The sequence below is a fragment of the Nilaparvata lugens genome, chromosome X (genome assembly GCF_014356525.2).
Source record: "Nilaparvata lugens isolate BPH chromosome X, ASM1435652v1, whole genome shotgun sequence".
Taxonomy (NCBI): domain Eukaryota; kingdom Metazoa; phylum Arthropoda; class Insecta; order Hemiptera; family Delphacidae; genus Nilaparvata; species Nilaparvata lugens.
Window position 1 is genome coordinate 59,979,522 of NC_052518.1, and position 13,162 is coordinate 59,992,683.

The 13,162-nt window shown below is 34.3% G+C and overlaps 1 protein-coding gene across 4 annotated transcripts in view; it reads right to left on the bottom strand.

Annotated features, from left to right (window-relative positions):
• LOC111060571 (eyes absent homolog 2) overlaps positions 1 to 11,478 on the bottom strand; it is a 133,692-nt gene extending 122,214 nt beyond the window's left edge. For 3 of the 4 annotated variants that reach the window (XM_039443388.1, XM_039443387.1, XM_039443386.1), the window contains exons 1-2: positions 11,260 to 11,478; positions 8,673 to 8,849 (exon numbers count right to left, since the gene is read on the bottom strand). In XM_039443388.1, the coding sequence (XP_039299322.1) occupies positions 8,673 to 8,738 (66 nt within the window). In that variant the 5' untranslated portion in view covers positions 8,739 to 8,849; positions 11,260 to 11,478. The remainder of the gene's footprint in view (positions 1 to 8,672; positions 8,850 to 11,259) is intronic. The other variant, XM_039443389.1, reaches the window with a different exon arrangement.
• Positions 11,479 to 13,162: the final 1,684 nt, after the last annotated feature.

The following is a 13,162-nucleotide window of genomic DNA, read 5'->3' on the forward strand; positions in this document are numbered from 1 at the left end:
ACCCACAAAACTCATTTTTCACTTGAAGAAATATCGAAAAGGTGCATAGGACCTTATTTTTTTGTTCAGCTTGCCAAAATACCCCTCATTTCAATATTAAAATTTTCGACTGACTGTACAGTGAGTCAATCATTCTATCGGGGCTCGAATAATTTTGGGACTGTAAATTAAATAAAAATGGAAGAGAATAATTTATTTATGTAAGAATATCAGCACCTTTATTCAAAGCCATATTAACTGCATGCGTAATCATATTGCTGATACAGCATTGATAAAACTGTATACGTTTATTTAGCACGTTGTCTCAAAAAACTGTTCTAGCTGAAAAATTAATAATCCATGCCACATGTAGGCAAAACCATAATTTTCTAAACAGATGTTTTTGAAATTATTTCTTTGATGCAGCAGTTTCACATTCACCATATTATTATACAGAGTTTGTGGAAATAAAAATATAATTATCAAAACAATACTATTATAATCTCAATAATAATAGCAATAATATTATTATTAAAAATATTTATCAATACAATCATCAAAACAATATTATTGAAGTTAAGTTGAATCAGGTAGAAAGCAATTATAGAACAGCTGTTTTTTTTTTTTAATTTTATCATATGATTTGAATGTGAAATCGCAGAATGAAATCGTATGTCCCATAATTTGAACATTAATTATGAAAAATCTAGAAGGAAAATTGAAATTTGGACTTCGAGGTACACGAGATTGATATTTTTAGAATCTATGTGCAAAATTTGGAGATCATTTCCGTTTTTCCGGTATGCAATCCACAAGTTGACATGTTTTGATGCGAACAAACGAACACACGAAAAAATCTGGTGTGGTACACTCACACAACTTTCCTTGCTCATTAAACTGTTAACCCCATTCTTAAACGAGAATAATTCAGGGGAATAACATGATGACGAGTGGCGGCAACATATTTGAAACTACGATCAGACTTCTGTATATGTGTATATATAATTGTTTTCAGAGTACTTTTTCCTTTGTGTAAATTATGAAATTCGATGATTTTTTTAAAAGTCGTCAAAAGAGCTGCTCTACAGATGAAATATCTCGTCTATGTGTTCTTTTTATGAACTGCTCTACCTACCTAGCTCATGCACGAGGAGGAGGTTACAAAGTCCATTTCTCAAGGATGGGGTGGACCACCCATTAGTTTCCCAGAAAGGAGATTCATGCCAGTTGATAGAGCTGATAAATAACTATACAGGGTATGAATTTGAGAAAAATCGGACAAGTAATTTTTGAGAAAATCGTGAAAAACATGTTTTTTTAGTAATTATCCGCCATTTTTCTCAAGAATATTACGGAGCTCCTGCAATTTTCCCAGAATTGAGACTCATGTCAGTTGGTAGGGCTTATAAATAGCTACCCATGGTATAAATTTGAAGAAAATCGTTAGAGCTGTTTTCGAGAAAACCGTGAAAAACATGGTTTTTTAGTGATTATCCGCCATTTTTCTCAAGAATATTATGAAGCTCCTGCAATTTTCCCAGAAATGAGACTCATGTCAGTTGATAGGGATTATAAATAGCTATACATGGTATGAATTTGAAGAAAATCGTTAGAGCCGTTTTCGAGAAAACCGTGAAAAACATGGTTTTTTAGTAATTATCCGCCATTCTTTCCGCCATTTTGAATTCAATGTTATTGAATTTCTTGTTGTCGAATCCTCATGGTATAAGGACCTTAAGTTTAAAATTTCAAGTCAATCGGATGATTAGGAATGGAGTTATCGTGTTCACAGACATACACACACACACACACCACACACACACACACACACACACACACACACACACACACACACACACCACACACACACACACACACACACACACCACACACACCACACACACACACACACACACACACACACACACACACACACACAACACACACACACACACACACACACACACACACACACACCACACACACACACACACACACACACACACACACACACACACACACACACACACACACACACACACACACACACACACACACACACACACACACACACACACACACACCAACACCCAAAAATCATGTTTTTGGACTCAGGGGACCTTGAAACGTATAGAAATTTAGAAATTGGGGTACCTTAATTTTTTTCGGAGAGCGATACTTTCCTTACCTATGGTAATAGGGCAAGGAAAGTAAAAACACAGCCCTACTCTCTCTTATTATATAGATAATACTTTATTTACATTTAGAACTGCTTTTTGTCCATTTTTACATTTTATATTTACAAAACTATGCAATAACAGATATTTCAACTGAATAATCGATACTTTTATAACTTATTATGCTTTATAGAGTAACAAAGTTTTAACTAATTTACAGGCCCTGTAATACAAGCCATACTCTCTATAAAACAAATCACTGTATAACTCTTCTAGCTTGTACCTGTAATACCCTGTAAATAAGAATATGAAAGGCTTACAGAAAGAATCAAGTATATATGTACTGTATTGGTATTAGAGTATTTTGGAGTTGAGATGTGAGGGACTTTTTATTCGTCACATTGATCACTTGACAAACAAGTGCAGTCGTCAACTGAATGAGAAAAAACATGAGTAAAAGAGGACGATGAATGATGATATAACTCAGCTCGCCAAGTTGAGTTAGAGAAAACAACATCAGAGCAGTTGTCAATCAACAGTTTACACTTCGTTTTGACAGCTGCCTTTTAAATATTTTTGTGAATCATTAACATTCCGACAGTTGGGTACAAGAATGTGGATGGGCTGTCATTTATTTCAAATGTGATAACACAGTAACTGTAACATGTAAGTCACAATTTTTTGCGGTAGAGATTGTCTGGAAATGTACGCTTTATATGTGACAGGAGTGATTCATTCTCGATTCACAAAAATTTCCGCAATTTATTTATTCATCTATTAATAATATAAACATGTATGCTACGAATGCTACAGGCAAGCCCATAACATAATGTCCTCATGCAAAAAATCATTAGTAAGAAATATTTCAAAAAGAGCATAGAATGTGGAAACTGTGGAATGTGTAATAATAAAAGCCTACAAGCAAAATTAATAAACTAAATTGGAAATAAATAAATGGAGTTGGGGCAGTTCAGAGAAAAAAAACATACACCATAAGATTAGTCGTAAGTTATTAGGTAAAAATATGGTGTGGCGCACTCAGACAATTTTCCTTGCCGTTATTTCGGCAAAAACCTCGTGTGGAGTAAGAGTCGAGTTTTCGGGAATAAAGTTTAAAATTGATCAGCTGACGAGATCAATTCTGCTATCTCTTCCAGTGAATGATTTAATAGAATCATTAGGTTTGCATTTAATCATTTTCTCGAATTTCGAGCTTATTTTTAATTTTAGGTGAAAATGTAACTGAACATTAATTGTAGGGAATTTCATGCTCAATCTTTTCCACTTGGATTAAAGAAAAAAAGAATTTTTGTAGACTGTACGACACAACAGACCCTAGGGTCCATATAGGAATCTACTTTTGTGCAGTGGTTCGTTCTCATTCAATCAAACAAATGCAGTCCTTTCGCCGACTGCGGAGTTATTGAGGGAGTACTTGTCAAAGATATTTTCAAAGAGGCCACCCTACTTCGAAAAATATAACTACCTCAAAAAGAAAGGGTAAAACACGTCCCTTCAACATATCCCCTCACGTCAAAGCTACAAACAATACAATACTATAGCTGAATTTAGAAGACAACACTCACACCCTTTTTCAACAATAATTGCTCAAAACGAAGGAATTACTTCCTGCACTTAGTCAGTCTCATGTTGACAATGCAAAGAGCAGGTAAGGTCAAACAGGTAGCAAGTCACCCAGTCATGGGAGAAAAGGAGCGATAGTACATGATACAAATGATGCCAATTTTAGTGATCAATATTTCCTCTTGTCTTAGCTGAAATCGTTGTTTCAATTTCTGTAATATAGATTTGATGTTGGAAGTTTTTGTAACAAAGATTTCCTTGTTTAAGATTTTCTCATACTGACCCCTCGCAGTAAGTTTACAGTGCCTGTAATCAATTTTGCGTAAGTATTTTACTGTGTAAGTATAGAACACAGAGTAAACCGTATCTCTGAGAGTACTTACAGGTTACAGGTTGCACTTCGAGCATTTCGGAGAAATATTGCACATCTGTCTATAGATTTAAATTGGTATTCGAAGTCAATCAGAGAAGCGAATCAATACAATCTAGGGAACCAAAGCTACCACGGAGCCAACTATATGGAGAAATAAATTCCAACCAACGGTCATAGACATTTTCTTTTCTGATGGCGGTTAAATAAGACTCATTTTCTTCAGGATAGTTTAATTTTCATGTTGAAATAATTTTAGATTAAGAAACATTTTTTCTTTAACTTAAAGAAGCATATAACGGTAGACTTATAGGTAATGTATGGAATTGAAACAGAATAAATCTGAATCAAAACTTCAATTTGAAGTTGGGATTTTCAGTATGAATACCTATAACAACATATAAACCTCACTAAGGAAATTAACCTTATACAAATCATGTTAAAATACATCAATATAAAAATGCACCCTTGAATCAATCACGACAAATCCAACGTTTTTTTCAAGTGAAAAAATGAACCCTTTTTTTAACAATCATGTGACTATGATTCGATATGAAAATGCACCCACGTTGATTTCAACATTTTTTTTGAAAAGAAAAAATAAAACCCTTTTTTAGAGAAACTCCCGAATTCCGAATTCACACGCAAAATCAATCCTTTTCTTATAAGCCTCGATGGCAGAACAGAACTCTTGAAAAGAATTCAAATACAGCCCTTCTATAACCCACCCCACACTTTCAATAACAAGTGAATCTCTCACACAAGAAATTTCTTGGGGTTAAAGTCCACTACAATTTCTTGCAAATGCAAAATAACATTTTTGGGTGGGCATATAGGTGGTTTAACTGAAAAATGGTATTCAGTATTTGGGTGAATTGAATTGTGTTATTCCCGATAAACCCGCTAGTACAAAACCTTGTACAAACACAAAATACAGGTACAAAATATGGATTTTGATAACATTTTTTCACAGGTATTATTTCTCTTCTGATGATAAGACCGCACGAGTATTAATAACTGAGGGTAAACCTTTAAACTTGATTAATTTGGAAGAGTTCTCATCAAAAAAATACAAAATAGATAGTTAAATTTGAGAGACGCAGCAGTAATTTGAATTCTCGAATTTTTAGCAAGACTCATTAAATTTAATACAGTTGACTGAATCATTTGCAGAGGATGAATTATTATTCTATATAGTGTAACATATGAATCAATTACAGAAGATTTATTATTATTCTATTAGCTCCATTGAAGCAGCTACCTTCAATGTCACGGAGGCAAAGCTAAGGGACGCCTACTGTACCAACTTGTGAAATGAATGAGATTCCACAGTAAAATATGTTTATTTTTTCTCTCCCTATCATGTTGATGATGTACTTATTGTATCGATGAATAAATAAATAGAATCGAGCTAATAGTATGAATCATCAACAACTTCCGAACTAAATAGATTCAAAAATCTATATTTCTTCCAAATTCGACCTACAGTTGGAGTTTTATCCATCCTGAAAATAGAAATAGGGTGGTACACCTATTTTCCTTCACCACCAATGTACCAGAATAGTCACACAAAAGCCAGGACTCGTGCAATAATAATATTACAAGGACTGACGTGAACTAAATGGAGCTGAAAATTTACAAACACACCTAGAAGGTGTGCAAATTTGCACATTCTAGCATTGTTACGTTGTGATGTCACTGTACTGAGATTTACGTTTCAGTCATTGAATTTATACTTCTTACACTATTACTTTCCTTGCCCTATTACCATAGGTAAGGAAAGTATTGCTATCCGAAAAAAATTAAGGTACCCCAATTTCTTAATTTCTATACGTTTCAAGGTCCCCTGAGTCAAAAAAAGTGGTTTTTGGGTATTGGTCTGTATGTGTGTTTATGAGTGTATGTGCGTCTGTGTACACGATATCTCATCTCCCAATTAACTGAATGACTTGAAATTTGGAACGTAAGGTCCTTAAGGATCCGACACGAACAATTTCGATCAAATGCAATTCAAGATGGCGGCTAAAATGGTGAGAATGTTATCAAAAATAGGGTTTTTCGCGATTTTCTCGAAAACGGCTCTAACGATTTTGATCAAATTTATACCTGGAATAGTCATTGATTAGCTCTATCAACTGCCATAAGTCCCATATCTGTAAATATTTCAGGAGCTGCGCCCCATCTATGCAAAGTTTGATTTTAGTTTCCCAATTATCAGCCTTTAGATACAATTTAAACAAAAAATTACAAGTGGAAAAGAGTAAAAAAAAGTATGGCCTCTGGCCATACGAACTGGAAAAGTCTATTAACCTAAACACAACAACAATGTCTACAATTATTATTATTGTTGAAGAGTTTTTGCTTCATGGTAGCAAAGCCATACAGAAATAGAATAATTGCTATTCATAGCTGAATATTGAATTAAATGATGAATCGTAGTCGGTATGACTACTTGAACCAGCTTTCCAACCGTGAGATGAATATATATTTTTCAATTCCAAGTAATAGACGGATAATAGGCCTAGACAATGAAACGTAAATAACGTGATTGCTATGACTATACAGTATAACTTTTGTACCAATGATTTTCAAATGAGCTCTTGTTGAATTTCCCGCATAAATGTGGAATACTTGTGAGCTTATCAGTTTTTCGCATAGAACCAAGTAGGGCACAAAGTGTCTTATTACTTTGTTTCTTTGTAATTTTTGGTGGGACTTTATCTTGACCTGAAGTAGCTTTTGATTCGATGATTCCATGCGGGCTGTTAGATAGTTTTAAGGTGGTTTGTAAGTTGAGAATAATGAATGATAATGGCATTGACACATGCAGAAAGTATAGAATGTATGACACAGTATATACATGTCTTTGGACACAATTCGTTAGTTTTGTTTTTATAAAAATTAGGTCTTGTATAATATGAAAGTTTTACGATAAATTCAAACAAAGCATCTACCTAATTTATGACCCTCACATCACGAAATTAACTCCCCAATGATGGGATGATTATTTTAAACAAGCAACGTTTAGGTAGACTACATCTGTGACTACATGAGAAGAATCTTTACACTGATGGGTGATGCTACAGAGACCCATTACTAGTGCATTCATTTAATTATATTATTCCGGGGAACAAAGATTTAGGTGAACAATGTGCCAATGCAAGTGGAATTGATGCGCCGAATAGAATTAATAATGATGATGGGATCATCCCTCATGCCACTTCATTAGGGGGTTGCCTGACGGTTGCCGTCTGCTTTTTGAAGGGTCTTCCCTTCAATGTTTTTCAAAAGCCCTCACTCCTTCTCGGGTGTCATAATCCTCTCAAGTTCTCAACCCACCTGCGAACTAGGGGAAACCAAACTAATAAAATTGCGCATCCTGTTCACAAAAGTAATGAGTCTATTTTCGCAGTAGCCTATGTACGGTAAACGGCTAGCTTCAATCTTGTTTGTGAATCCTAAATTGTGATGACAACAAAAAACTCATGCTAGTTTTGTATTATGATGTGTTCAAAAGATGCGAGGATTATTCAAAGGGTATAAAGGGCGTTTGGTACCGCATCAAGAAAAACATTACACATTGGACATTAGAGATAGATCTAGGTAATTTCTATGAAGAGGGGTTAAAGAAGCTAGAGCCAAAAATGCATCGTAGTGATGGCGACTGAGACGAAGGTTTGAAGCTAACTCAATCTGCCACTAAAATGTGTTATTTTATTGTTAAGGGTTGAAACCCCCTTATTTTTAATACATTATTCTATTAATAAAACGCATATTAAGCCTGCTTACTATGTCAAGTTCAATAATCGACACAAACAAAATTCGAGAACTCTGATGAAATCAAGATGATCTAGTTTCATTGAAATACAGTCTTTCTGAATAAATGACCCGATTCCAAGTAGCTTCAATTATCAACAAAGATTGATTGACATTAACAAAACACATACCAGATAACTCACAAAATGCCAGAGTTCATGAAAAAACATCATATCTAAGTTCAATAAGTTTGACAGAGTTCAGGCGACTTCTACCAACAATGCAATATATTCTATAGACGTGAAGTTAAGTGAAGATAAGGGAGGAACTAGAATGCAATTTTGTTATTATTCATTTTTTCCCTTATATCATCTTAGTAAAAACAGGTATCAGCTGTTGCAGTCCATAAAGATATCAGAGGCCCCAAAATTAATAAGGTATGACCTGAGATCTCTGACATCGGACATGACTCAGCCAGGTCAAACAATAATTAACTTTTTATTAAAGTAATGAATAAAATAGATATAGTCAATTCCACATGTTATTTGTTTTGAAAACCAAACTATATCTTTGATGCTCAAGGCGTCATCAACAGTGGTTGTATATAGGCTAAACTGAGCAACTTAGATTTCCCCAAGATATTCCGAATTCCCATAATCACATGTGGAATCGCCAATATTTATTTTATTATTACCTTAATATCATTGAGGAACAAAATTTATGTTTCTTGTGTGAATTATTCATTTTTTATTATGAAATGTATAACTATTCACTATTGTAATAATTGGGTATGTGTAGTGATTTACCTGGAAATAAGGCGATCCAGTGTTGAAGGTGCTTGTGCTATCATAATAGGGCAGTCCATACAACATTGTGTCTTGATCTGGGTGCTTGCTCCACCCCCCTCCCGAGCTACCCCCCTCCACTCTATCCGCCACTATGTCACTTGGCTACTCTCTACATTCAAACAATACAATACATTCCTGAAAGAAAACACATCAAGGGGGTCAATTCAAGAATCCAATCTAAAAAACTATGAAAATTACGCATGATTACGAGGGACCAATTCACGAAAGCTATGTACAAAATTTACTGGTTGAAGAGCTGGACATGACTCTGTAGCTGGCTGGAATGAATGTTACGATGATGTATAATTTTAGAAACTCTTGATAAAGCTTGAATATATCATTCAAATGGATTAGTTTTATTAATTGACTTATACTCATCCATATTGACTTTAATATTCGGTATAATTGCGAGAGTGATACCACTACATTTTCAGGTGTATCCCAAATCACCGGTTAGACATTTTGAAACAAATAGCCGATTTTTAAATGAATTGGCTTCAAGCACCCCTCATTCAAATAATCTCTAATCTGAGTGGTTACAACATTTCAAACGGTTGCAATTGGGAGATTCCTTGAAAAATTCAATATTGAATTGGCAATAATTGGCACCATCCACCACAGCCACCTGTGCTATTTTCAAACGTATCTACAGAATGGCTAGGATTCCTACCTGTAAGGATTTTACCCGAAAATAAACGGAAAAATATCATTGAGCTATTTAACCGTAGTTTACGACAGTATTTCATTTAAAGAATCACTTGCAATATATAATTATATAATATGAATATGTATTATATCCTAATCACTGAAGATGATAGAGATAAGATTATTGTTTTACTTTCGAATTTCACGAGGTAAAAAATAACATATTTATACACTGACTGGAATTTAGATTTCTATTTTTCGGCTGTTAATCGCTGGATAATTCTCATTAATCTAGTAATGTTCTTTCACTTTTTTAAAAGTTACTGATCGGTGTTTTGTCATTCCTTCAAAAATAGCAAGCTCACAGATATAGCCTAAATATTCTCAAATGTTTAGAATACGAAATCTATAAACAAACATAAGAAAAAGTTTGCACCAGAATTGACCCACTGAGGCATTCGTAGCTTTATACTTTTAATAGAGGAATTTGATTTTTTAAATGAAGTAGAATATGTAGTTGGATAACATCAAATTTATAGTTAACAAATAAAACTCGTTAAATGTTTAGTTTTCTCGGGAAAGCCTGTGTAATTAATGAGTGGGCGCTAATCCGAATCTATGAGAGTTCTTATCTAAAATCTCAGCTTTTAGTACAATTTTTAGATTCATACATCTTGATACAAGGGGAAGCACACTGCAATTCCTTATTCTCAATCCAAGTGAGCTTTGAAAAAATGGTTGGGCAATTCGCGTGTATGCAATTCGAAAATTTTAGTGCAAATAAGGCATTGTATATATTTTTTTCAAAATCAAATCAAAAATTCTTTATTGGTTCTTCATGACAATAAATATACAAAAAACAAAACTTTCAGCAAAAATATAAGAAACCAATCACATGCAAGGAAAATCCTGTGCGCAGGTGAGAGTTGCTAATACAAATTCAATATGAGTCATTTTACAAAAGATGAAATAAGAAATTATATAATATAATATTAATAAAAGAAGATGATGAATAAGTAAAATTCCATTTTAAAATAACAAGTATGGCATTCATCACTTTATTCGATTCTTTAATGTTCTACATAAATGACAAAGTGTAGAAAACTTGAAAATTTTAATGCATTTGACCACCTTACTTGAACACCGCGAGGGGGGAGGCGTGTAACTCATTACGATACCTTGTCTCCCCTAAATATTCTTTTTAATGGTTTCCGCGCTGCTGTGAAAATCAAAAAGACCATATAAGGCCCATACATAGAATATGACCCGGTTGCACAAAAGCCAGTTAAATTGTTATCATGATTTAATGCCAGAAGAACCAATCAGAGAATACTTCTTTGAAAAACAGGCTTTCATGGAAATAAGGCTTCTATGGTTCTCGAGTCATTTAATCACGGTTAAAATTCAACAGGCTTTTGTGCAACTGAGCCTTTGTCTATCTATCGAATATATGTAGGCTAGAATCATATCACAGATTAACAGCCACAAATGAATTGATGCTTAAAATCTAGAAATTAATAAAAAATAGAAAACGATGAAAATATGAGTTACAGTATCAAAAGATAATAAATTGACATAATAATCAAAAGGTAATTTAAAGTCGGGCACACAGCGTTGTGGGATGAGTGCTGAACGATGTGGGAGAGTGACAATTTTATACATTTAATATTAATTGAAGCTTGAAAATTGTCCGGTCTCGTCGTCACGCGTCCCGCACCGGTGTACGTAAGGCTAAATGCTTCAATTGCACATGTTCATGAATTATGAATTCTTGAATATGATGACCACAGAGAACAACATTCGCAAGTCTAATCATAATTATATAGACTTTATTGAGTAAATTTATTTTCGTAGAAAAACAAAAACATTTAGATTTTGAGATGGGGTACACCTGTATTACCTGTATTTCAGGATCATTAAACTTCCTAAAATTAGCACCCAAAAATAGTGATTATTCGGATTGAATCTTTCTTAACAAAAATCTTGATAAATTATTCAATCTAAACACAAAGACACTGATGAATAACAACTAGTCCACGTAACACCACAGTTCATTAGACGTTAACGTAACCCACACCGACGACTGCTGAAACACGACTGAACTCTGAAGTTAGACACCCTGAAACTAGATACGATGCGCGCGCTCACTGCTAGCCCCACCTCTCGACCAATAGCAACACTCGACCGTACCCTTTTTTGCACTATAATGTACAGTATTTTCAATCTTTCTATTACTTTTATTTTCGCCTTCACTTGGAGCAGAAGTTTGTGGGTGGTACTGGTACAAGACCAGTATATAGATATATACTATCTATACTAAATAATACTACATACTATCCTTGGTACTGGTACACCCACCGAATCTCGACTAATTGTTATTATTTATTTCAAAAAAAATTTAATCATTAGTACTAGTACGATACTCAAAATTCATAATTAAAAATTTTAAATAGTAAGCAGGGGTTGTGTGAGATAGAAATTTGGGGAGTTCATTGAGTCACCCAGGAACTGTAGGCTGAACCTGACAAACGAATGGGAAAAACAACTGAGAAAGGGTATTTTATGTATTTTTCCTTTCATTATCTGAAAAAAATGTTTTTCTAGTCAGCACATTCAAATAATTGACTATAAACGCGTAACTTCATACCATCCATGCATATACTGTTACAATATGATGTATTAGTTCAGAATTTTATTTTTGTGTAATTGTCTAATATAAAAGAGTGAATGTTGTTTATTGAAAGGGTTATTATTATTATAATAATAATTGAAAGGGTGATATAATGTTAATTATATTGTTACTAGTCGGCAGGCTCGCTTTGCTCGTCTTATGCGCCTAGAAAGGGGGCTCCGCCCCCTGAATCCCCGGCTGAATCATCCAGAGATGAGAATAGCAGACTCGCTTCGCTGGCCGGCATTCTTCATTTGAGGTTGCTTCCTCCCGTCAAATAGTCAAATACAGAGTTTTAGGCTTGATTCAATCACCAGTTGACTGAGACAACGTAGGAAAACACCGATTTTGGTTTTATCGCTGGCGAACCATTGAAGCCCTTCCAACATAAAATATCTAGAATCTAACTGAAAACCTGTACCAAATTTGAACATTAAACGAGTTTGTTCATTTGTTTTTGATAAAGTTGAGAAAATTAACAGAGTTTTAGACCCTACTATAGCTGAGCCTCTGTATCGAAGGCATACTGAAGGCCTCTCTGTCAAGGCATACTGAATGCACTCGAATCAAGAGACTTTTTCATTTAGGTTAAGTTTTATCAGTTTCATCCCCATTTTCCCCGTCATGTGTCGTTCTGAGGTCGGTTCACGATTGGTCTGCTGCTTCCATGATGCCTCTCACTGACACGTCAGCTCGCTCGCCCTCAAGTAGGTATGATTATTCCAATAATAGTAATAATGACGCCAGGGGCGAGGCGTGACTTTTGGCTCAGTCATCACCAGGAACAATTCAGTTGAAAGTTTGAATGAAAGCTGCACCCCCTCCCCTACTTTAAGGATAATGTTTCATTTTGGACGATTATTTATCGAGAAATATAGTTAAATATAATAATAATAAATAATGTATAGAAATACATCTAATATAAGATAAGCTTACTTTTCAAAATCCTAGAGTTGAAAAGTCTAGAACTTGGGTAAATCTCAAGCTCGGAAACTGGTCCTCAAATTAATTTAAAAAATTGAAATGAAATTCTTTATTCTTTATTGATTCATGGAACAATTCATAAAACATCAACTAAAAAGACAGGGAGAGAAAAAATAAGGTAACCTTGTGCTATGCTATTCCTCTGCCA